At 40.2% G+C, this 25220-nt stretch overlaps 1 protein-coding gene across 2 annotated transcripts in view; it reads left to right on the top strand.

Moving 5' to 3' along the window:
* Positions 1-25220, top strand: part of TEC (tec protein tyrosine kinase) — a 46567-nt gene that overhangs the window by 5754 nt on the left and 15593 nt on the right. The window contains exons 1-4 of one of the 2 annotated variants that reach the window (XM_032108958.1): positions 7111-7324; positions 9421-9602; positions 23779-23880; positions 24890-24971. In XM_032108958.1, coding sequence (XP_031964849.1) covers positions 9465-9602; positions 23779-23880; positions 24890-24971 — 322 coding nt within the window. In that variant the 5' untranslated portion in view covers positions 7111-7324; positions 9421-9464. Of the gene's footprint in view, positions 1-7110; positions 7325-9420; positions 9603-23778; positions 23881-24889; positions 24972-25220 lie in introns of those variants that run through there. The other variant, XM_032108957.1, reaches the window with a different exon arrangement.

Below are 25220 nucleotides of genomic sequence, written 5' to 3'. Positions count from 1 at the left end.
TGGTTATCTAATATCCTTGTGTCTCACCATAGATAAGCAGAGTGGAGTAAGATACCATCAAGCGTTAATAGCTGCATTGGCTGATGTCTGAAAGAGTTTAAGCTGAATGGTGTTCCTTAAGACCATAAATGTCTTGTGACACCTGACAAGTGTTCTCATTCCCTGTTTTAGCTCACAACAGTTGAAACGCCTCAACATCTGAGATCTGACATCAAGGACAGCAGAGATAACAAGCTGCTTTGCTAGAGATGCTCACTACATTGCATTAGCCAGAGGAAAGGGAAAACATGAGACAACAGCATTGCCTCAATTGTGTTTATTTTCAGATTCAGTGGGAAACTTTTCCCCTGAATTAATATGTATATATTAACATGAGTGAAGCTCAAGTCCTTTGGTATTCTTTGCTGCTTAGGATGCACTGTATGTGAAGAAGAAATTCTTCAAGGTCACAGCCTGGCTTTTTAGTCATGTGTGTGGAGACTCTATTAGTAAGTGGCTGAAAGGCAGGTAAAAGCAAGGATTTCTTTCACTGCTTCTGTGGGTGGACAGGTGTTCAGCCATCCCCAGGAAAGCAGGTCTACATCATACAAAACAGTTTCTTGGGAAGACAAGCACCTTAACTCCAAACGTCTCCCCTTCCTCCTTCTTCCCCCCACTTTATATACAGAGCATGATGTCACATGGTCTGGAATATCCCTTTGGTCAGCTGGGGTCACCTGTCCCAGCTGTGTCTCCTCCTAATTTCCTATGCATCCCCAGCCTCCTTGCCAGCGTGGCAGTACAAAAAGCAGGAAAGGCCCTGGCTCTGTGCAAACACAGGTCAGCAATAACAAAACCATCTCTATACTATCAACACTGTGATCAACACGGTTTCAAAACACAGCGCCATACTAGCCACTGTGAAGAAAGTTAACTCTACCCCAGCCAAAATAAGCACACCTATCCAACATAACAGGGTAAGAGAGTCTGGAATCACGAGATAAGAACACTGACCTTGCCAACACCAGTACTTTGCCATGCATGGGAACAGTAGTACAGCATCTCAGCTGAAATGTAAATGGTTGTTCATTTTGTGTTCAATCTCTTGTGCTTGTTTTGTAGCAGAGGGGATGTATCCTGGTGAAAACAACACGGGGGAAAACTTGACAAATGGGAACTTGGATATTTTCTGTTCCCCACTCACTGCCTTGGGGTTTCCCTCATGCATGGAAGGCAGTTCTGACCTGTAACTTTAGATATATTGTTTAGATAGAGATATATGTTGCTTTTTCACACCTACTGAGCTCTGTCTGTTGGGACTGGTCAGTTGCTCAGTAGGTGTGAAAAAGCAACATTTATCAAGTGACCTTATAATACTACCTCAAAATAAAGATTTTGAGGGTAAATACATCCTTTAGTCAGCATGTGAGATGGGGCCAGTAGTTCATCACCTGAGTCAATTTCACAGCTTTGTCTTCAGCAGAAGTTCTCGTTTATTGAAGTATTCCTTACTGTGTAGCTTCCACACAGTCTAGCAGGTGGAGAACAAGTAGTTCTTTAGTAGGTGGAGAACAAGCAGTTGTTTAGGGAAAAAAGGTCTTGGAGTGTTTGGAAAGAGAAATAACTGAGGAAGTATTAGTCATTCCCTCTGCATAAAGGCAGTCATAATTCATATGTATTTTAGTAGACCATGTCAAAAGAGTGTCTTGAATACTGAAATAAATTGAGCTTATTTTTGGTATAATATATCACATGCTTACCTGAGATTTTATAACATTTGAGAAAACAAGTTCAAATTGTGAAGAAAGTGAAGTAAGTTGACCGCTTTACAGTAGTTAAAAAGAAGTACCCTCAGGCACTGTTGACCTCTTTTCTTTTTATATTTTTCTTTGGATTTGATTGTTTTTCTCAGATTTTCAGTTTTGTGTACAATAGCAATTGTCCTCCTAACTTGATAGTGAGCTGTAGGGATTCCTTAACCAGAGTTAGGTTTCAACCTCTGATTTAATAGAGCTTTTATTTTTCCAGCCCTCTAAATCTTCAGCTTCCGGGAGAAGCAGGAAAATCTTTTGCCCAAGCATCACTCATTTCCTTTGCCAATCTCATCTTTGCCTGTTTCTTTAGTCAGTGGGTGTTACTGTTTCTCTTCCCTTCTTACCAGTGGGGGATTTTTGGAAAAAAGGCTGAGGCAGGACTCTGCTTTACTAGATGTCCACCCAGTGCCACAGCCAGTGGGGTACTGGTGGAGTAGCCTTGGTCTATGTGGAAGTGAAGCATATAGCATATCTGCTCTGCCAGCTACAAACTCCTCGCAGCATCCTGAAGTCCTGGTGACGGCACCATAGAGGGCAAAAACTGCTGGATGTCACGAGAAAATTGTTTGCCATTTTCACTCTGCTGTATACATTTAGAATAAAAATAGACCTGAGCTACGAAATCTGGACCTGGGTAAATCTGCTGTCTCCCTTTTAAGGGTTAATGTAAAATACTGATGTTTCAGGGGGTTTTTTGTGCCTTCCTTTCCCGTGTCCCAAACTAATTTTCAGCTTTATTGTCTTGCAGCAAAGAACATTACAAATGATAGAGGTTTTTGATCTGAATAAACTGAAGGCAAAATAGTCAGTGCAAGTTTATAAATATTGCAAAGTTTTTGTGTGGGAGATATAAGAAAAGCTACAAGTACTCAGCTCTAGAGGAATGAATAAAAATACAAGAAGTTGTTGAGGATAGTGAAAATTGATCAGTCCATCCTTTGTATGATATCCCATAGCGTTGCTTACTCAAACTTAGTACTAAATAATTTCAAGGAAAAAATGCCCATGTCAACATATTTTCTACATCGTGGATGGTAATAATGTAAATTTTTTTTCATAAAGCAGAGTTTTCTTTCCTAAATAATTTAGTTGTGAAGAAAGTGTCCTATAAAGCTGTGAAAGGATAACTTAGTAATGGGAGCGTACTGCTTGCAGGAAGTCCCAATAAGGAGCAATAGCTGAGTTTATAAATGATTTGAAGATGTGTACATGCCATTCTCCTAAATCGTTGTAAGGGGAAAAGAAACTCTTCTGGTGCTCTTACCATTTTTCCTGAGCTGTTCTGTGAACTTGGGCTCCACTTCTCTTTTGCAAGCGTTGATGAGCTGATGCTCCAGTTTGGTGTGATGAACCACCTCGATGCCAACTTGACCCTGTGTGAGAGGAACCATCACTTCTCATCATTGTTGACTTTGCTTACCCCAGCTACCTAAGTTAGAATGCTAAAAGGAAACAAATTCTGTATTTTGTAAAATGTAGTGAGCCTGTTTCCAAGAAATTTCGGAAAACTGATTCTGACTGTGATAAAATGCTCCTTCTGTGTGTGTACATGAGTACCTTTCAGCTGAATAAAGGATATTTTGCAACATCACATGGTCTCAGAATCTCCAGTCAGAGTTGTCACAGAGTTACCCCTTAGCCTGTTTACTTTTAACCCTAAATTTCATATGGGCAAGTATGATAGTTATTTTCTCAGTGTTTGATTATATATAAAATTAGCCAGTTATTGTTTGGCTGATTTTCAAAGACAAACTAAGGTTTTGCAAACTTTTGGCTATAATTTTGAAATCTATTAGAACGTAGTCCCCCCAAGTTACATTTCTCACAGTTAAAAAAAATCCAAACTTGCATATGATAGAAGTGGTTTCTGAGAGTCTGCTGTTAAAAAAAAAAAAAAAGGAGGAAAAATGTAAATCTAAATATTTCTAAATATTTTTTTACTTCTCCTTTTTCTGGATATGATACATTTTGTATATCATCACAGTATTTTTTCCTGAATTTGAATTTTAAAATTATGACAAATTTTTGCTAAAGTGTATTTCTTTTGTATTTGCATTTCTGTGAAATTTACCTTTTGAACAGGGTTTAAAAGAAGTTGTATTTTATTTTTTGGAGTTTGAATTTGCAACCTTGATGTGGGGCAAAAAGGCAGTACAAGAGTATATTTTGCAACCCTTGCTTACACTGAGTAGTAATTATTCAAATAAGCCTGTGCTGGATACTTATGTAAATAACTGTTCACATGTAACTGAGGTCGTAGTTTCATGATAAAACAACAGAAGCTCCAGCAGAAAAAAAACAGGGTAAGGAGTTCTCCCTTTCTTGTTCCTTCTGCACTGTTTTCTGCTCTCTGCCCAGAGGAGCATTGTGCTGCCTGTTCACTTACCCCTCTGCAGACATTTTCAGGGACACCATAGGAACTTGGTCAACAAACTGCTCTGAATTAATTAAAATGAAGGAGGAAGAATAATCTGAAACTTACAGATTTGAGGAAGGATTACAAGATACACTTGGGTTTTTAAAATCAATGTTTTGATTGATACTTTCAAAAATTGAAGTAGTGTATGTTCTATAATTTATTTTTTTTTAATCCACCGCCCTAGGAGGTACATTTTCAATGTTAAATATCCAGGTCTGGAGTTGACATGGTTTTGGATTGATGTGTCCCAAACCTGAAAAAGAGCAGTTGTGCACGATGCATGCAGTCAAAGTCAGAAAGCTGAGGATGCTGATTTGTTAGAGGGATTGTTTGTCTTGAATGCCCATCAGCTTAGCATTAAGACTTTGCACTGAAGGACACAAATTCCTAGGGACATGTTACCATCATTAAGGAGGTGTTGAAACTCAGAAAACAGTTCCATCTTGGTTTTATTTTTATTTGCAGCCACAAATATTTCCTCCTAGTGTTCCTTTTGTGTTGCTGTGATAAGTGTGTTTTTCAGAATGTGGTTTTTTCTTGTGAGCCCCTCCACGGCTATGTATGATACAAAGATTTGTGTCTTAAAAAGTGACAGTTGCTTGTTACATTTGGGTCAGAGAAGCCCTGATCAGACTGGATGCACTTTCTCTTTTCTACTCCCTCAAACTTGCACTGGGAATTTCATACATTTATTCTACTTTCTGAATGTTAAAGGTGCTTACAATCCAGCCAGCTTATGGTGACTAATTGTTTCAATAAACAAACACAATCTGGGAGCTGGGAGTGGGAACCAGAAGATATGTGGGTAGTGTTGCAACACTTCAGCTTACCACATCACTTAGTGGCTCAGTTTTCCCCAGTGAAAACTGGGAAAGGTGGCATGCATAAGAAGCTCTAAGTGAAAACATACTTTGTGCATGTGGACCAATATTGACTTAGAAGGCTTATCTGAACAGTTGTTTTCATCTGTTTTGAGGAAGGTGTATGGTGATTTCATGACTATACAGGTTAATACTTGTACAATGAGAAGAAGGGAAACACAAGCTGATGCAGATGTTTTGATACTTAAAGTTGAGAATGTTTTCCCACCCTGAGAAAAGCTGAGAATCTTTAGCTCTTTCTGATTTCTGCCATAATTCTGAGTCTTCAGCATCTCTGCAAATTAGATCTTACTTGTTATCGTGTAACTAAGGTTGGCAGGGAATAGAGCAATTCCTTGGCAGGAGTCATATTGTGAACAGTTTATATTGGGTGTCAGCCCAAAACTCCCACAGCTGTTTATAACACGATAACAGTGTGTCGTGCAAACAGCTTCATGTTCTGAGGGATGGTCTGGGAACAATGGAGTATTTGGGGGGAAGTGGGCGGAGGGAAAATGTGCAGAAAATGTCTAAAACTGTACTGAAGAAAAGTAGTGATATACGGGTTTGGTAAGAGGTAAGCATGGCTGTTACAGGGGCTTCTTAATGAAGTATTGCAATTTTGAAAAATAACTTTCAGAATATAGGCGAGGGTTCAGTTATCCTGAGCCTTATTTATCAAAACAGAAACGTGTCTAGAGCCACTGACTTGGAAATAACACCAAATAAAACAGGTTTCTGTGACCAAATGCAGATTCAAAGGCTGATCTTGTGACCAGGGAAACTGGTTCTAATCTGCTGAAATCTTCATAGCAGAGATAATTCAGTGTAGCAACCAGGTGCAGACATTGGCCAGTTACATTACTGATGTTTTTATTTTTTAACCCCGATTTTGTCAAAAGAATATTTTTGGTTCATGTGTCATGTTAATGTAACCTGGTAGAGAAATGAAATATATTAGCATTATCAGTATTGAGATTTGAAATCATAGTTAACTTTGAATCCTTCTTGCTCTCTCTAATGCAGCACTCCAGGGATCTCTGAGTTCACAGTTTATAAGATGGATAATAATTATGTTTTTCTTAAGTACAAGCAGAGAATTTTTACAATTGAGAACAGTAGAATTGTTCTGAGTGGGAGAGCCTGTGATGGGAGCCCTTAAAGTTTTGTGTGCATTAAGCTGGTCTGAAAGTTAATACTGACTTTTAGTTTTTTGAGCAATGTTTGTATTTTCAGTTTATGGTAGTATTCTTCCTTCTGCAATTACCTTTAAGATTGCCAATTTATTTTTAGCAGGGCAATAAATCAGAATTGGGCAGCTTTAGTAGTTAAATAACATATCCAAGACAATTACAGATTAAAAAAGATCTGCCTTCTTCCCAGAATGCAATATAACAGATGACCAATAAAATGTATGTGTGTATGCATGTCAGAAGAAGAGAAATAACAAGAAGAGATTATTCATAATAATCACCATTTTCAGTCCAATTATCATCTTTTACGTATGCATCCTAGCCTGGTCTTATTTTGTAGTTCCATGTAAACCACTGAATATTTTTTTTAACATATGAGGAGGATATTCCTGGAAAAGAAAAGGGTATTGTAAAGCAATTAACAACTACTTCCAGCTGTTGAGATAGCAGCAGTCAGGGATATGAGAGTTCAGCTAATCAAACCAAGGAGTGAAAGGTAGTATCAAGACTAGACTGGAAGGCAGAGGGTGTCATTTCATGTATTGTGACAGCAATTAATTACTCACAAAATGAGACACACTAAACTAAGTTTGTTTACATTTGATTTTATTAAAAATGAAGTAGTCTAAGGCAATGTTGTGAAGAGGTTTGTGGTTTTTCAAGATTCTCTGCACAATTCTGTGAAAGGTACTGTTTTGTCCATGCTGAAGTTATGTTGCCTGCAGAGAAAAATATGCATGCCATTTCCTCAGTGAATTCTGAAATACTCTTAAGTAGTAAATAGGTGCATAAAGTAAGCCCTGTGAAAAATGAATTATTTTTTTGTTCTACTCTAGGGCTTTGGGTTATCCCCTGCCCCCTCCACGCAGTTGAGAGATTGTTCATGGTCACCGGTGCTTCAGCAGATGCTGCTGTTCCTTCTTCAAGCCATGGCTTCAGCTTCCAGCCGTGCTGCTCTAGCCTGAGTTGCTCGCCAGGTCTGCACCTGCAACTTCCCCTGGCTTTGGAGCCCAGCTTCAGGCAGGGCTCAGGTGGTGCCATGGGCAGGGCTGGCAGAAAGTGAGTAAAGGGGAAGGGAGTGGGGAAAAAGATTTCTGGAACAGCTTCTCCACAGCCTCTCCCACACCTTTCATTCCTGCCTCTGTGCCGCTTCATTTAATGAGTCTGTGCAGGCAGCTGCCTGTGCTGCATGATGAAATGTCTGGTTGGATCCCTTCCCTAATCTGCTTCCCAGCCCGGCAGGAGGAACACCTGCACAAGACAGGACAGTGGTCAGCTGATGAGGGAGGAGGTCAGCTGTATTTAAGCTGGCATTATTGCAAAGAACAGAGGGATTGCCTGACTATGGCTCTGGTGGGACGCTGGAGCCAGATTTGCAAACAGAGTAGCTATGGGTGTATTGGTTTTTATGTACTCCTAAATGTGTCCTACAGGTACCAGTCATGGTGTAGAGCTTAAAGCAGCTTGACAGTACTGAGTAACCAAAACCATCTGAATTAAATTTCTTGATTTTGATGGTCAGCATGAAGTCTTTCTAAACAGAAGTTGGAAGGCATATGCTTGGCAGTTCCTAAAAAATAAGCTTGAGTTCTTTGTTCTCAAACTGACATCTTCTAAACAACCATTTGTGTATGAAAATTTTCATTAGTAAAATTAGGGTAAATCTGCAAAATTACTTTTACTGATCCATCTTAGGTATAAAGGGTTGTAGTGAATGAGGTTACATCAGTCCGATGACTGGTCTCTAGTGGAGTTCTCCAGGGCTTCATTTTAGGCCCAGTGCTCTTCAACATCCTCATAAACAACTTGGATGAAGGATTGGAAGAATACTAAATAAATTTGCCGACAGTACTAAATTGGGAGGAGCTGTTGACTTCCTCCAGGGCAGAAAGAGGCCCTGCAGAGAGACCTTAACAAATTAGGGAGATGGTTAATCACCAACCTTGTGAATTTTAACAAGGGCAAGTGCTGGATTCTGCACCTGGCCCGGGGCAACTCTGGTTGTGTGTATAGACCAGGGAATGTGAAGCTGGAAAGCAGCACTGTGGAAAGAGACCTGGGGGTCCTGGTTGATGCCAAGTTGAATATGAATCAGCAGTGCCCTGGCAGCCCGGAGGGCCAACCATGTCCTGGGGGGCATCAGGCACAACATCGCTGGCCAGGCAAAGGAGGGGATTGTCCCGCTCTGCTCTGCACTGGGGCAGCCTCACCTTGAATATTGTGTGCAGGTTTGGGTGCCACAATGTAAGAAAGACATTAAGCTATTGGGGAGCATCCAAAGGAGGGCAGCAAGGATGATGAAGGGTCTAGAGGGGAATCCATATGAAGAATGCCTGAGGTCACTTGTTCTGTTCAGCCTGGAGGAGACTGAGGGGAGATCTCATTGCAGTCTACAACATCCTTATGAGGGGAAGAGGAGGGGCAGACACTGATCTCTTCTCTGTGGTGACGAGTGACACGACTGGCCTGAAGTTGTGTCAGGAGACGTTTAGGTTGGGTATTAGGAAAAGGTTCTTCACTTAGAGGATGATTGGGCACTGGAACAGGTTCCCAGGGAAGTGGTCACAGCACCAAGCCTGACAGCTTAAGGAGCATTTGGACAATGCTCTCAGACAAATGGTGTGATGCTTGAGGCTGTCCTGTTCTGGGCCAGGAGTTTGACTTCAGTGATCCTTGTAGGTCTCTTCCATGCAGGATATTCTATGATTCTATGATCTTCATTTTGTATATAGAACTCTTTTGCAAATGACATGCATGCATGTACAGACCTTAGCAATTAAATGTTCTATACAGGTTAGAAACTTCTATACAGGTTTGTGGTGAAGAGCAGTTGTGCGCTGCTGTTTGCCTGGAGCACATTTCAGACTTCTCACCCATATTCTCTGTGACACAGGCTGCAGTGTACCTTGTTTCATCCCAGTCACGTACAGCTTTTGGCTTCCTGGGAATGTGCCAGTGCAGCCCTCAGCTGAGCAAAGCCTGAACTTTTTAGTCTAATAATTAACTTTTGTAAACTTCCAGATGCTTAGGGTGAGCTGCAGCTTTCTGTATATTCAGGCAGTTTCATTTATAAGTAGAAGCTCTTTTTGTTACAGAAATCTCCAATTCTGTGATCCTCCAAAGATCTGATAATGTTTTATTCCTCATCTTCACAGGAACTGATGTTCAATGGCTAGAAGAGAGCTGACAAGTGGCTGAAATGAATACGACTACTATCCTACAAGAGATTTTGATTAAAAGATCACAGCAGAAGAAGAGGACTTCTCCCTTAAACTACAAAGAGAGGCTTTTTGTACTTACAAAGTCTATGCTAACATACTACGAAGGTCGAGCGGAGGTAGGAGACACAGAGTTATACTACAGATTGCCTTTGTTCCTTTTTGCTTTTGTACGATACTGGCTTTTTTCCCCACTGTATATCATACTGTCAAGAGCTGATCAGGGAAATGGCCATTGGTGGCAATGAACGTGAGATGGCGTTTCTCTTATTTATAGTGCAGGTTGACAGAGGTGTAGATAACTTACCTGGTAGTCAATGTGAATGGGTTCTCAATCAGAGCAGTAGTGCATAGCCAGGATGGCAGATATGACATAAAACAGTGGTCATCAAAGCTGATCTCTTTCCCTCTCCAGAGAGATGAAAGATCGCTGCTATCATGAGGTGGGGAAAAGGTAGAAAAAGTTACAATTGCAGTTTCTTGTGACTGTGTATACTGTGAAGGCCATTACATTTGCACCTGGCAATTAACTGGATTTGAACAGGAGAAAGAACATGTGATAGGAGCAGTGCATTGCAGACCAAGTTCAGCAGAGATGAGATCCATTAGAGTGGATCATGCAACCTGGTGATTGAAATGAAGCTGGAAGCAGTTTATCTTTGACCATACAAGCAACTCATCCCGGTTACCACTTTCTTTGTAAATTCAGTTCCTCAAGAAGTCATTAGTGTAAACTATGCAAATCCTCAGACCAACATTTTTTCAAATAAGCTCCCCACTCAGTTTCATCAAGGTCACCTGCCCCCAGAGCGTCCTGACATATCCTCAGTGCTGGGGGTGAGATTTTCCACTTAAGTGAGGCTACTTTCCATGTCTGTCACAATGCTGAGGAGGATTAAAGTGACTGCAATAGTTCATGAAACGCATTGTACACCTTGGGAAGCCATTTAACAAATAAAGCTTAATGGAGGGAACCCTGTAACCTCTTGTGTTGGCTGTCTTACCTCTGATAAAAGAAGAGGGTATAGGAGAGCTAAGGCTTGCTAAGCATGTTTCTCTGCCAGCCCGTATGGTTGCACCAGAATTGAGTTCACTTACCATGCTACAAGATGGTCACAGCAGTCTGTTCTCTGAAAGTAGCTCAGACACAGTCAGGGATTAAGAACAAGATCACAGACTGAGGTTGGAGGGGGCCTCTGGAGGCCATCTGCTCCAAGCCCCTTGCTCAAGCAGGGCCACACAGAGCTGGTTGCCCAGAACCAGCTGGCTATTGAGTATCTCTGTCCAGCTGGCTGTTGAGTATCTTCACAGATGGAGTCTTCACAACCTTTCTGGTCAACCTGTGCTAGTGCACAGTCACCCTCACAGTAAAAAAGACCAGCATTGTTTCCTGATGCTCAGATGGAGCCTCCTGTGTTTCAGATTGTGCCCAGTGCCTCTGGCCCTGTCACTGGACGCTGCTGGAAGTAGCCTGGCTATGTCCTCTTCGCAGACTCTTTTCAGGCATTTTATGTCCTCCTGGATGGCAGAGTGTATCCGTCACTCCTATTTTGGTGACTCTGGCATCCTTCCAGAGAATAAAGAGGTGGGGGCTAAGAGGCCCTCTGAAATACATCTTGCATGCTTATCCCATGTCAGTTTGTGTTCAGATCAAATAGAAATGTGACAACAGGTTTTGCAGGTCTAGTTGTCACCCTTTAAGAAGTTACCACTTCCAGCTTCACCTCTTCAGTTTTCCCCTTCCAGCTTTCCCTTTGCCCTGCAGGTTAATGTCCTCTGGCTAAAATGCTTTTCCAGTAGACTGACTTGTGGATCTCTCTAAGAGGGGGTTTAAACTATCAGTTTTATTTGCAGTGAGATTGAGCAGGGCTGCCCATAGTGCCCTCAGCTGAGGATGCAGTAACTTCTTAAAGTATTTCAGCCGAAGATACAGACAGTTCGGCTGAAAATATATATTATGCCTATGTTAGGCCATCAGTTTGCTGCTGAAAAAGGCAGGTCTGTTTCATCCCTGTCCTAGCCTTCCTAGACTCCCCCATTCACTTGAAATTATTCTGGCCCTTCTTGGAATCCATATTGCTCTGAAAAAAATTGCTAATCATAGAATCACAGAATGGCCTGGGTCAGGAGGGACCTTAAAGTTCATCTAGTTCCAACCCCTCTGGCCCTGGGCAGAGACACTTTCCATTACACCAGATTTCTCAGAGCTCCATCCAACCTGGCCTAGAGCACTTCTAGGGGTGGGGCATCCACCACCTCTCTGAGCAACCTGTTCCAGTGCCTCACCATCCTCACTGTAAAGAATTATTTCCTGAAGTATAATTTAAACCTACTCTCAGTTGGAAGCCATTCCCCCTTGTCCTGTCACTACAGGCCCTTGGAAATAGTTTTTCTCTGTCTTTCTTGTAGCCTCCCTTCAGGTGCTAGAAGGCTGCAATTAGGTCTGCAGAAAGATATTTGATCTGATTTTATTTTTGCTGGATTAGTGTTCTGCTGGGTTAGCAAGCTGCATTAGCAGGGTGCAGGATCTAACAAGTGCCAGAGGCTGTGCAGGTGGTGGTGGAGAACAGGATGCTCCAACTGTTGACGTCAGCAGGTTGTTAGACTGGCTCAGCCATAACATGTAACTTTCCAGCCTCAAACCATTTTCATTGTTCTTCTCATTTTAGATTCTTTTAAACATTAATCAGCATTTTATTTTATTAACAATGTTGTCTGAAAATAGTGAGCTCTGATCTTAAAGGGGCTTACTGAATATTTTTGTCTCTTTGAAAAAAACCACAGCTGTAAGACTAAGATCTCTGTGACACGGTGGTAGTTATTCCTTTATGTCTCTGGACAACTTAAATGTTAAAGATGCTTGTGGGTTTAGTTATTTGTTTGGTTATTGTTTGGGTTTTTTTAAGCCAATTTTGGTGGCTATAAATGTATATTTACGATAAGACAGCTGCATACTCTGGCTGAGATAATTTATATGAAGAGAAAAAAAATTATTAGCCATCAGGATAATTCTGCCCCTTCTGAATAGTTGGGGGTTTATTGCTGAAATAAATGTGACTACTGTGTATGCTGGTTGAATTTAAAGACATGACAGGTGAAAGGATAGGTACAGACTGATTTCATTTTGGGCTTGGCAGTATTCAAAGTCCAGGTTGGCAAGAGAAGCATGGATATCCCAAGCCAAGAGGATCTCACACCCTCATTTTAATCCCCTAACTGCAGTGGTAGCAGTCTGCCAGGGGTGGCTGAGTTCTGCTCCTCTAGGCAAGTGTGCAATTCCCAGTTTGATTGTTGTCCAATCTGAAGTATTTTCTTGTTTTCTTCCATTTTAACTTCTACAGAAGTTAAGTAGAGAGAGTTCAAGAAAAACCCAGAGTTTGTGGGCACGTGAATAATCATACCACTTCTTTTTAAAAACAAGATACAAGTAAATCTCGTTAACCAGATTAGTCAATACTCAAAGTGTGGGCAAGTTGGGATTATAAATAAAGTGACAGAATTAGACATTTTGTATGTCTGGTGACAGAAGTGGAACATTTATGACAACAGAAAGCAGTCAACCACAGCAAATAGTGTTCGTGTGTCTAAATGCTGCTGAGAGATTTAATAATTCTGTGCAGCCAGTAGTGGGGCATCACTTGCTCTTTGACCAGAAACTGCACGTTATAGAAGCCACTCTTCTCTGTTTTTTCCTGTCCCATGTACTGACAAAGTGCCATATACATTACTTGCAGCAATAAATTTATAATAAATTATAAATTATCCTAAACATGACTACTAGCAACAGGCTAGAATTTTGTTTTAACTGGCACATAACTGGTTTAAATCTTTCTATACATGCTTTCAAGCAGATCAGGCCCCCTGTCATGGTACAACGACAGTGCATGCCTACAGCGAACCTGGAACTGCGCTGCTACCATGAGAAGGAGATATATAGTTTTTTCACTTCAAGATATTGCTCTGCTGTAAGTCACTATTGATGAAGCATAGCTACAGAATCAGTGAAGAGGCTGCATTTCAAGACTGGTTTCAAAACACAAAAGCCTGAGGAAGGAGAATCCTGGTTTAGGTCACCTGTGCAAAGCTCTACCATTATGATTAATATCATGGGAAACTTACTTTGCATAGGAAGCCAATAGGACCTTGGCTTTTTCTACTTAACTTCTGGGTATTATGCTGTTGGATAAAAAATATGGAAAAAGTAATCACCTTAAGGTTTGTTAAAAAGATGGCTATTAAGAAGCTTGGAAATAAAAATACATCAGGAACCGACTTGCCTTAAGCATCATGGAGATAAATTTTTAATGTCAAAAAAGAGGAATACTCTGTTTAAGCTGAGATGTGTTCTGGTTTTGTCTTTTTTTTCTCGGTCATAAATTCTGAGAATTAGTAGGTGTAGCTGTTGGGGAAATGGCATCATTGCACTATTGTGCAATATTGGACTAACAGTGATTATAAGCACATAAAAAGGCTGAGCCAATGCTGTTTCTTGAAGCCTTTAATGGTTTATCAGCTGTCATTGTTGGAAAGAGTATTTTCTATATTTTTTCCTAATGTTGCAAAAGTGGCTATTGAAATCTGAATGTAATGTGGTCTATTTGCAATGAAGACAAAAATTCACTGTAAGAAAGATATAACTGCATTGGTCTCCAAGCAGAGAGTACTGGTCATGAATGTGTAAAAGTAGGGAAGAAGTAAAATATCTTCCTATTCTGAGTGTGGAGATGTACTATAAAGTACATCTTGCTGGTTATGCTACAGTCAGAAAGACTTAAGATATGTACAGTATTCTCAAATATGTATTGTAGCCTTACCAAGCCTGCTTTAAACGCATTTATGTAGACAGTAGTAACTAGTTTGAAAGTGGGAGTGATAGGCACTTTTTCCCAAACTGGCCCTTGTTCTTGAGGACTGCTGCACTATTCTTACTGGTGTCACCTAGAGTCGTGGACTGTAGTGTGACTTCGCTGGATAACCTGGTTGTATAGCAAAGACAGTGTTTGTAGTGTTCTAGTGAGGAAACACCAGCATGAAATATTTTATTAGGAAATCTCTTTTCAATTTTGTGTGCTTTGAAAACTTGGCATAGTACTTCAGGTGTGCTTCTTGTAATTTTCCTGAACTATTTTCTTCCAAGAAATCAAAAAATACTGGTCAGTAGCAAATTAACAATCAAATTTAAGCAATTTTGAAATTAACCAACTTGTTTTAAAATCAAATATTTAATGCAGTGATTAAAAAAAATACCAACAAACTCATTTGGAATGGCTTTCTGTATTTTTGACCAGCAAAAATTTAGCTGAAGTTTTAGTATGACTTTTTCCAAATTTTGCTAATTTCATCTTGAATGGAGTGTAGGTTTGAATTCCAAGGAGGCATTTGTGGAAATAACAGCACATATTCATGGCTCTAGGTACGTTTGGCCATTTTCTGTCAAAAGTGACCTCATATCTGGAATATTCAACTTAAAATCCCCCAGAGTTTATTTTCGAAGGATTGGTGCATTTACACTTTCATGTGTGTCTGTTTGGAAAATCAAACTTCAAGAGTTTGTCTAGGAGTCCTCCTCATCACTGAACTTTTAAACACTTCAGTAAGTATCAGCTGGGCAATGGAAGGGAGGACTCATTTTACCAGTATGCCTGGTGGCTGGTGCCCCACAGTGCAACTGCCCCACGCACTCCTTGGCAGGGTGGCTGCAAAGAACAGCGTCATTTATTCCTCTTGAGTTAACCAACGGGACATGCCACACAGAAATGGCATCCAGCTACTGCGTCCATCAGGGTCGTCCCCCACGTACTTGTGGTTTATTGTCTTTCTCCTTGTGGGGCAATGAGTTTGACTGTTGTGAATTCTTTCTCCGTGAATTGTGAGAAGGTGCCTCTGAACTGGGCAGTCAGATGGCCCTGGCTGGAGCAGGCTTGCTGCTGCATTACAGAACAGCCATGATAGCAAGTAACACGGACTTTTTTTAGTTAGCTACCACTCACGAGACATCTCGCTTGAAGTTGAAAGTGCCACCAGACTATAGGTTTTTGCTCCAGATGGCATTTTAGGCAAGGGAAGTCCTTTGTGATGAGGGAAAGAGAGTAAATGTAGGTGTTGAAGTACTTCTCACCAGTGGAGTAGTTGAAAGGAGCTGGTTTGCTCAAGTGAGATGTCCTGCTGGTTTGTTGGTTTGAAAACTTTCACGTTGATGTTTCTCATGAGTGCAGTGCTTCCAAAGCTGGCACAGATCTGGTCATAATTTTGTAAGTCCTTGTCAATGTGTAGACTGTTAGTATCCTCATATCTATTATACCTGTGGAATGTCCCCTTTCACCGTGATATTTCTCTTTCTCTTTGTTGCTCAGCTTTCTTAGCAGTGGTACTCTTTAGTTTGAAAGTGTGCTGATGTGTGTGGTTTGGTTACTGCCCTCCCACACAGGGCACAGCGTGCTTGAATTAACCTTTCCAGCCCACAGCAGCTTCCACTGACCATGAGTATGAAGCTGACTATGAGCTTATGAACATTAAATTTCTTTAGCATCTTTATTGTTTGCTCATGTTTGCTGCACGGATTACAGTTCACAGTAATAAATAGTTTGCATTGGATTTTTGCATTTTAAAAAGGCATAGGCTAAATCCTGGTCCCTGTGGTTAGCCTGCGTGTGTTTGGGTGGGTGGGAGTCTGCAGTGTTAGAAGGGAGGACATGAAGGAGGAGAGTTTGGGCTGCAATGCCCCTTAGCTCTGGAACTGCTGCACAGAGGATGTTGGAGTAGGCACATCACTTACCTATTTATTAGGGTGCAGAAACCATTTGCTTCTATGGAGAAGGCAAATAATAGCTCCCTGAGGGAAAACATTTAAGAGTCTTATTTAGAAGGATGCTTTTCTGGAGTCAAGTAAAAGGCAGCTTCTGAGAAGCTGAACTTGTGAGGTGCATCTTTAAGGCATCTGCTGAATGCTCTTATCCATTTGCCGTTAGGATCAAACTTGTGTGAAAACTTTCTTGCGTAAACAGAACTGTTACAACTAATAAAAACAAACCAGGATGTAAATGAAAAAAGCAGAATAAAAACCTGAACATTTTGGGGGATTGCTCATTTTGAAAGTCTCTTCCTAAGGAAAAAAGGGTTCTGTAAGGGTTGTGTTCGGTTCTTGTAATTTGAATATAGAGGAGACAGAAGCTACTGAAATTACAGTGGTGATTATTTTAAGGAAGGAAAAATAAAAGCTCTGGGGCCCACTACGAAGCTGCAGGTTTCAGGGTAAAATAGCTTCATTGCAACACTAATATTGTGCAAATACTTCCTTTGGAGCATAACAACTTTATAGAGTTCCAAAAAGCTATGTTACTTACTTTTTTAACGGAAGATTAATACTTTCTACTGTTGTTTATTCCTGTAGTGCTTATCCTTTATTATTTTAAAAAGAATTACCCTGATTTATGGATTTCCTTAATCATTGCATAGGGGATTTAATTATTTTATAAAATGAAAGCACAATTCAGTATTAAAATGCTTCTCATCGCTTCACTGATTACTCTTGTTTTTTAATGTAAGATAGAGAGCTGAAATGAGTAGGTTTACAGAGCTTATTTTGTTCCAAGTCACAGGTCATGATGATAGAGCTTTCTTAAAATACTTGCAAGTGAAAACTGTTCAAGTTGGAGACATAATGTAAAGCTATTCATGTGAATGGGAGCAGCTTAAGAGATGCATGGGAATGCTCCCTTGTAAAGGGCAATTCATAAAGAAACTTAAGTTGTAAAAAAATGTTGGTTATGTTGTAGTAATGATTCCCTGTTTTCTAGAACATCTACTGAAAGAAAAGTCAGACATAAAATGAGAATCTGCAGTAATTATCTTTCTACGAGAATTTTGATTTTTATGAGATGGAAAAAGTGAGATGTAGAAGAAGTTGAAAAGCATAAGTTGTAGTTGTTGAGATGTAGACAAGGCATGGATGAGAATATTTACCTTATGACTACTTATGACCTTATGACAGGAGTGGATGAGTCTTAAAGGTCTTTAAGAAGGAAGAACTTGAAAATAGATGAGAGAAGACTAGAGAAGGCCTATTTTTTTCAAAAGTGTGCAGAAGAGAAGCTGAGAAACTTTAATCTAGGAAGATAATTTAGAGAAAAATGCAAGAAAAACCAGGCTTGTTTGAAGGTACTTGGAAGATGCAGAAATTGCACATCAGCTAACAAAGAAACAAAACAAAATTAAGAAACAAAACAAAATAATCTAAGACTTATCTATGCTCTGGGGTAACAAGTCTTGTGGGTAGCAGAGAGCAGTAGATATCCTGTGTTTTCATCCTAGTAAGGGGTTTTTTGACACTGCTGAATGAGACGTTTTCACATGTAAGCATTAGAAGTTACCTGTATAAACCTCTTGTAAAACTGATTGCAGAGCACATGGGAAGCTGGTACCATGTTGAATAGGCATCAGTAGCTTGTTTTCAATTGGGAGCCTGTCTTGAATGGAATGTCCTGTTCTGCATTTTAGTATTTTCACTAGTGATACTGTTGTTGGAATAGAAGCTTGTTGAGTTCTCAGGTGACATAAAACTTGAAGGAGGTGCAAATATTTTGAAAAACAAGTCTAGAAATCCATGTGGCATATTGGGATTAGGTGTGTGGTGGGTTTGATTGTTTCCTTTTTTTTTTAATTTTGTAGAATGCAATTCAGTGTGGATGACTGAAAAAGGCAGGAGTGCTGAAATGTTCAGATGCAGAACAGGAATAAGTAGCCAAGTGTCAGGCTGTCCCCAGCAGGACCTGGGTTACAGGATCATGAATCATAAACTGGATATGCATCAATGATACCTTGTTGCTGTGCAAAAGGGAAATGTTACATTAGGATGAAAAAACATGACTCCAAATCCTTATAATTGGACAATAAGGCACCAGCTGCAGTGCTGCATCTGGTTTGAGGCAGTAAGTTTCAAGGAAGATGTGGATCTGCCTGTGGGGTTCAGGGCAGGAGCAGCAGGAGGGATGAGGCTCCCAAAAGCCAGTGATGAAGGGTTAGTAAGCAGAACAGCAATTGTTTAAAGCAGAGAGATGTACTGGAATCTCAAAAGACAAAAAAACCCTCTCAGCTCTGTAGTTTTGGGGTCCGTCATCTGAACCTTGAGAAAGTAGCTAAAGCAGCTGGTGCCTTGGCTGGGTGACCTCTTGGGTCTTGGGCTCTGCTCGCTCGCCTGTGATACCCGTGGACTTGGGCTCTCTTCTCTCCTTGGCTCAGGTTGTCCGAGTCTGGTGTTCAGACAGCATGGGGGGCTGAGTTAGGGCTGAATGCAAGGTGTCACTCACCCAGCAGCCAGAGGATGGTCCTGAGTAGGGAGAAAACAGGACAGAAAGATACAGCTGGGCTGGGCAGACCAAGAGCTCTGTGAATATGGACTTCACAAAAAACCAAGAAGAGAAGACTTGTCTGAAAGAACCTGAAGTTATGAAGGTATGGCAGTTATTTTGACAGCTGAAAGGTTGTAGGTTGTTTAGGGCCTGATATGGGTGGAGACCTGGCTGATTTATTATGTGGCCTTTACTTTTATGTGGCGGCAGCAATGTAGTGTAACTGCAGTTGTGCTTGTTTGGCTGACTGCCTCTCCACTGCAGGAGAAGAGTGAGTTACAGATAATGCACTGTAGTCATGGTTAGGAAGTTGTATCAGTGCTATGACATAGAATTTATTTTTTGTGCTTTTTGGTCCCTCCAGTGCTGGTCATCAACATCTGCTGAGCAGCCAGATATTGAATCAGGTCAGCCTAGATCAGAACAGTAATCACCTCTTGCTTTTCATATCCATTCTAGCCATTTTCAAAAGGTAAATAAAAATACTTCATATTTGTTTTTCTTAAAATACTAATTTAAAAAAATAATTGAAAGGAGAAGGGTGTTGTTCAATGTATCTGACACACTGGAAAATACAAGAATGGAAAGTGTGACCACCTAACACCTAGCTACAGTAATTATATTTGCATAATCAGTAATTGCTTGCCTCCAGAGGGAGCTGCAGAAGTATCCAGTCAGTGCTTCTTATTAATAAATGGCAATGCTATTAAAAGAAACAAAACCCAAAAACCTGAAAGCGCAACCTCCCTCCCTGCAAAGAACTCAAAAATGAAAATACCCATACATTTGGTTCTGGGAGCATAGTCTACCAAGCAGCTGTCTACAAGCAGTGTTGGCTTAGCCAGGCTTTTTGTGGTTTTGCAAAGTCGAAGAGCAGCTCCATAAAAGGAGATGAAAGTAGTGCTGTGACCTGCTACACTTGTGAGAGCACAAGCTCCATGGGTCACATGCTGATGACCTCAGGATTTCCTACATGGGGGTAGACATGGAAGAAAGAAAGACAGATATAATATGAACAACAAGGAAAGAGAGAGCGAGACAGCATGGGGGAGACAAAATCTAGATGTTTCTTGCCAGCTAGGTTGACTTATGCATGTTTTCATTGAGGCTTTTTTTTCCAAGTCTAATGTCCCTTGTATTGTTCAGCACCCCCACATACACACATATCTCTGTGAGGGTAAGCAGTGCAATATGTTCGTCAGCAAAGAGGAAATACACCAAAGAAATATTTTTATCTGATAGCGAGGATATGGGCTTCTGAAGCTGTAAAGCTTCTGTATTCAGCAGAGGAGTAATTCCAAATGTACAGAGGATCAGCTGTTTGATTGTACACTTATCTAACACTTGGGTATTTCTTGTCTTACTGTATTCTAAGATAATTTTTTTTTAAGGAATCGTGTAATCCCACACAGTTCTAGTGTTATGACTTCTTCATATTACTGTTTAATATGTTAAAAAAATAGGAATAGCTTATTATTTTTGAATTGTATGGAAGTAAGACTTGGCCATCCCCATTGTGAGCAAGGAGCAGGACATCTAAAACCATAAATCAATATTTTGAAACCTAGGTAAATATGAAATATGAATGGCATTTTGAAAAGCTTTGTATAGTAGTTTTTGTATAGTCACTCCCCTTTTGTTATTTTCAGCAAGCAGATACATTAAAAAAGAAAACCCACAACAAAACCCCAACCTTTAGTGTGACTTTGAAGCACATATTTTACCTATTTGTTTTACTTATTGGGATTTAGTATTTTTATAACTTTATTACCATTCTAACCATATTTGCTTCTACAGGCCTCCCTCTAGAGGCATATATCTATCTATCTTTAGTAAAGAAATGGGCCAGGTTTGATAGGTCCCTTCATTTCACTGACCTGTGATTTTTCCAAATCCTCTTTGAATACTTGTATCCCATTCAGACAGCATGCATGAATATTCTGGTAGAATACTGCTATTTCTGTAGTAAATCTAACCTTCTTCTAATGTGTTAGCCATCTTCCACCTCAAAAAAAAGAACCTTTAAAAATGTCCCTCTGCTTCCTACACTTTGGCATTGCATGATTAGCCATTGCACTAATCTTGTCTCTTTGTAGCAGAGGTCACTTGTTGGGAAGAGTGGTTATAGGTGAATTTCTCAGGGCTGGCTCATGCCTGGTCTCTACTTCCCAACTGCTTCAAGCTCTGCCTTGATTCTGCATTTCATGTCTGCTGTATGGCTGGGTACAGAGCCCATAGAACCCATTTGGCTTGTAGGATAAATGCAACACAGTTATGGTCTGCAAGGTGCCCTATTATTGGAAAGGGAAATCATTTAAGTAGGGAGGAGAGAGGAATTGCAGTGATATCTTTAACATTCTTCTTGAGTCATTCTTTCCTACTTCTGTGCCCCATAGTTTACTAATAAGTAATGCTCAGCTAAAACAGAGCTGCACACTTGGCAGTTTGAAGGCTGGTGGCCATTAATAACTGTTGTTTCTGATGTGATCTGAAAATGTCTTGAGCAGTAGATTTGTATTTAATTTCACATATGCAAGGGTGGGGTTTTTTTTAATCTATAAAATATGCAAAAACGGAAGACTCTTCCCTGACATTAGGTTTAATAAGGTGGATTGACTTGTAAGGTGGGTCAGCTTTGAGTTAGCTTAATTTAGCATCTTGTGAAGCAAACTGAGCCACCCTAAATCATGAAAGCATACAAAGGCATGCCTTAGGAAATACAATTACTAGAATGATGTGCTATACATCAGGGGATTACCTTTATGTTTTTCCCCCTATATGTTAGATGGTTATCTAGTTGTATTCCTGTCCTCTGTCCTCCTGTCAGTGTCCTCTGAGTGAGCACTCACTGAATGCCAGAATTGGCATGAAAATCTCTGAGCCCAGGAGGAGGGAGATTCTGATAAAATAGTGTGTTCCTCTAAGGAATTTCTGTGATTCTGGATACAAACCCCCCCTCCAGTGTGTATTGTCTATCTGTCCTGCAACCTCAGTTAACCTGCAGGTGGGATCCAAGCAGTATGACCCCTCTCAACACAGAAAGCAGGGTCGATAAGTTATGGGAGTGGTAAGTGTTTCTTCTTCTTTGCATGTTGTGCAAGAAAGCCATCTGGAGAGGTGTCTTCAGCACAGTTATGTGGAGTGTTGAATTCTGGGCTTCATGAAAAGGCTCATCTCGCTGGGATCCTCCTGTTCTACCTTGGCTAATCTGGCAGCCCTGAAACTGCCAGGTCAGCCACACAGTGACAAGGAGAGGGAGAAACAGTACTGCCTGCTCTGCCCAGTGGTGTAGATTTCAGTAACAATTTTTGGGTTTTGCATGAATGTATGTTTTACTTTAGGGATTCAGTGTTCAAATAAGGGGATACCATAGAATCATAGAATATCTGGAATTTGGAAGTGATCAACGTAAAATAAAGAGAAGACTTAAAATTATTTTTTGGTAAAAAAATCCATGGTTGCATACTTGGTACAAAATTATTTTTCAGCGTTACATGATAAATCTTTGTAGTACAGCTCATGATAATGTTTATGATTTTACTCTTTATGGTTGATTAAAGTGCCTAATTCTCCCATACATTCCCTGTAAAAAACCCACTCTCTTGTGTGTGTTGGTTTTTCTGGTATCAAATAACAGTTGCAGCTTTATCTGAACTTATCCCTTTTAATTCTTCCTGATGTGGAGCATGATGGACATGAATTCTTCGTGAATGTTTTGTCTGCACTGATCTACGTAAGAGACAGAGTGCTAAATGCATTTTAAATGCTGATGAAACTTAATGGATAATTAGCTATAGTGTTTCTAGGGTGATGGAATTATAACTGCTGTATTTGAAGTAGCTCTTTGCTTCTGTTTACAAGACTGCGTTTTCAGTTGCTTATGATTGTACCAGACTTCTGCTATTTGGGCTAAAAATTCCATCCCCAAGAGAAAAGCAGAGTAAGGATTGGCATATCTTTAATAATTCAGTAATTGCTAATTATTTCCACATTGTGTGAACAGTGTCAGTCTTTCATAAGATGTACTGGATGTGTTCTGGATGTGCTTGGCAAATCAATTTTTTTAATGTGTATTAGTTCAGTACCAGCCATGAGCTGCTACTGCTTTTGTTTTGTTTCAGATTCCAGTAGGAACTTGAATCCTGTTAGAGATTTGGTTCTCCCAAAAGTCATAGGTGGCACTGTACAGTCTCCCTGTAGGCTTCAGTGTAGACTAAAGCCCAGTACACCTGCCTCTCAGTATCAGCCGTTCTTCCAAGGTGCTGCCCCTCCAGAATGTTGAGTTACACTGTCTTTCCATGCGCTGTGCAGCACCTGCTGAGCACCCGTGCGTTCTTTCAAATGTTCATCATTATCAGTGTAGGTGACTAAATCTGAGAAGATTTAGATCTGTGCTTTTGACCTTGCTTCTTTGGGCTTCTGCTAGCCTTCTTCATAAAAGTTCCTTCAATACAGACTCCAGTTTGGTCCAGGGTTACATCCATATCTTCTTTTTTCTGTCTCATCAGGGATTTGTGTTGCCTGTGTAGCATCCAGATTTCTCTGAAAACTTAGTGAAACACAGCAGAAACTGTCAAATGGTGGCTTCAGCAACGGAACGAGGGAGCAGATGAGATGATACCGGTTTTAATCATAATTTAAACTCAGAAAGGTGGAAGCCCTTCTTTTTTCTCAAGTTATTTTTTGTAAAGAAGAGTATTTAAAACCTATGATTACATCTGACTGGAAACTTTCTATGGAAAGAATTGGTACTTTTCACTAAGCAATTTTACTGTACTCAGTGCATTTGCACAAGTGCAAATCTTTATACCCTCAGTTTTCAAACAACTTCTCCAGTTACGTGATATCACTGTTACAAGTGGAAAAGAAATCAAGACTTCTCTGCTGAAAAACAAAAAGAGAACTAGATAATTATCTTTTACAATTTTTTTTTTCTTTTCTCTTATAGAAAAAGTACAGAAAAGGATCTGTGGATATTTCAAGGATTAAATGTGTAGAAGTTGTAAATAGCGATGGTATTATTCCCTGTCAAAATAAATATCCATTTCAGGTATGGTTTTTTTTATGCAAAATATATGAATTACAGTGCTCTTTTCAACAACACCAAGTCATTCGGACATAACTGCCCTTAAAATTACTGTAAATGCCAAATACTGAGCCCATTCTCTGTCTCTTTGGGGCTGGTGGGAGGTAGTTCAGGACCAGTGGTTAAAACTCATCCCTAGCAAGCTCTGCTGCCCTTGTAGTCCCTTCCCTCGGGTGTTGGGCCGCATACACTTGGTCTTTTTCTTTTCCCCACCCTCTCAGCTTGAATTTTAACTGGAAACTGCCTTGCCCTGGTCTTCTGCTGGAACGAATAAACTGGCAACCCAGTTTCCCTGTCTTCATTCTTTCATATTAAATTAAACTACCATGAAATTATATAGGAAAAAGAAAATCAAAATAAAAGTTCTTGCTTTTTTTTTTTTTCTTTTTCATTGTGAATTGAATGGAAATGAACACAGAATACAAAGTGCTTAGAGGAGAAAAAGAAAAATGTGGGGGTTGGATGCTGTGCCTTCTTACTATAGAGGGAATGGTTGCAGTGAGGAGGAATTCCCCTGCTGGAGAGGAGCAGCAGTGACTCTGACCCATTTCTCCCAGAGCAATACTTGCTTTCTGCCAACACAAGCAATGGAGAAATAAAAAAGAGTCACTCCAGAGCAATACTGAGTCAGATGCCAGGATGTCTAATTACAAAGTAGCTTTCATTTATTAAATTGAACTGTTTTTAGAAAAAACACAGTGAAGAATGAACAAAGCAAAGTGTGAAGCAAGCATTTTAAGGAAGGCTGTCAAGATAATATACCATAACAAAATTCTTCTTAATTGTCCTGAAAACATCATATCTGAATAATAAACCTTAATAACCTGTCCCAGTCTCTGCATTTGTGCCTGAATACGCTAATTTTGCCAAATGTAACAGTCAGTTGTCTTGTTCTGTTTCCTCTGTTTCTTGAGGAAGAAATGAATTAACATTGAGGTGAATGTATTTCGATTATTTCTCTTCTCCCCTCCAGGTTGTATATGATGCTAATACACTTTACATTTTTGCACCAAGTGCACAAAGCCGAGATCAGTGGGTGAGGAACCTGAAAGAAGGTAATGGGAATTGCTTATACTTAACATCTAACATAGGCAGTACTTTTGCTTGAGCTGTCTGCATGGATTGGAGTTACCTGGGTGCTGTGTTTTGGATTTGTGGCCAAAACAGTGTTGAAAACGTACTGGTGTTGTAGTTACTGCTGAGCAGTGCTTGCACAGCATGGGGATTTGCCTTTCTCCTCCTCTGCCCGCTCAGTGAGTAGATTGGGGGTGGGCAAGAGGCTGGGAGGTGACACAGCCGGGACA

This window comes from Corvus moneduloides, chromosome 5 (genome assembly GCF_009650955.1).
Source record: "Corvus moneduloides isolate bCorMon1 chromosome 5, bCorMon1.pri, whole genome shotgun sequence".
Lineage (NCBI taxonomy): Eukaryota > Metazoa > Chordata > Aves > Passeriformes > Corvidae > Corvus > Corvus moneduloides.
The sequence above is the reverse complement of the archived record's forward strand: the minus strand, read 5'-3'. Positions and strand labels throughout refer to the sequence as shown.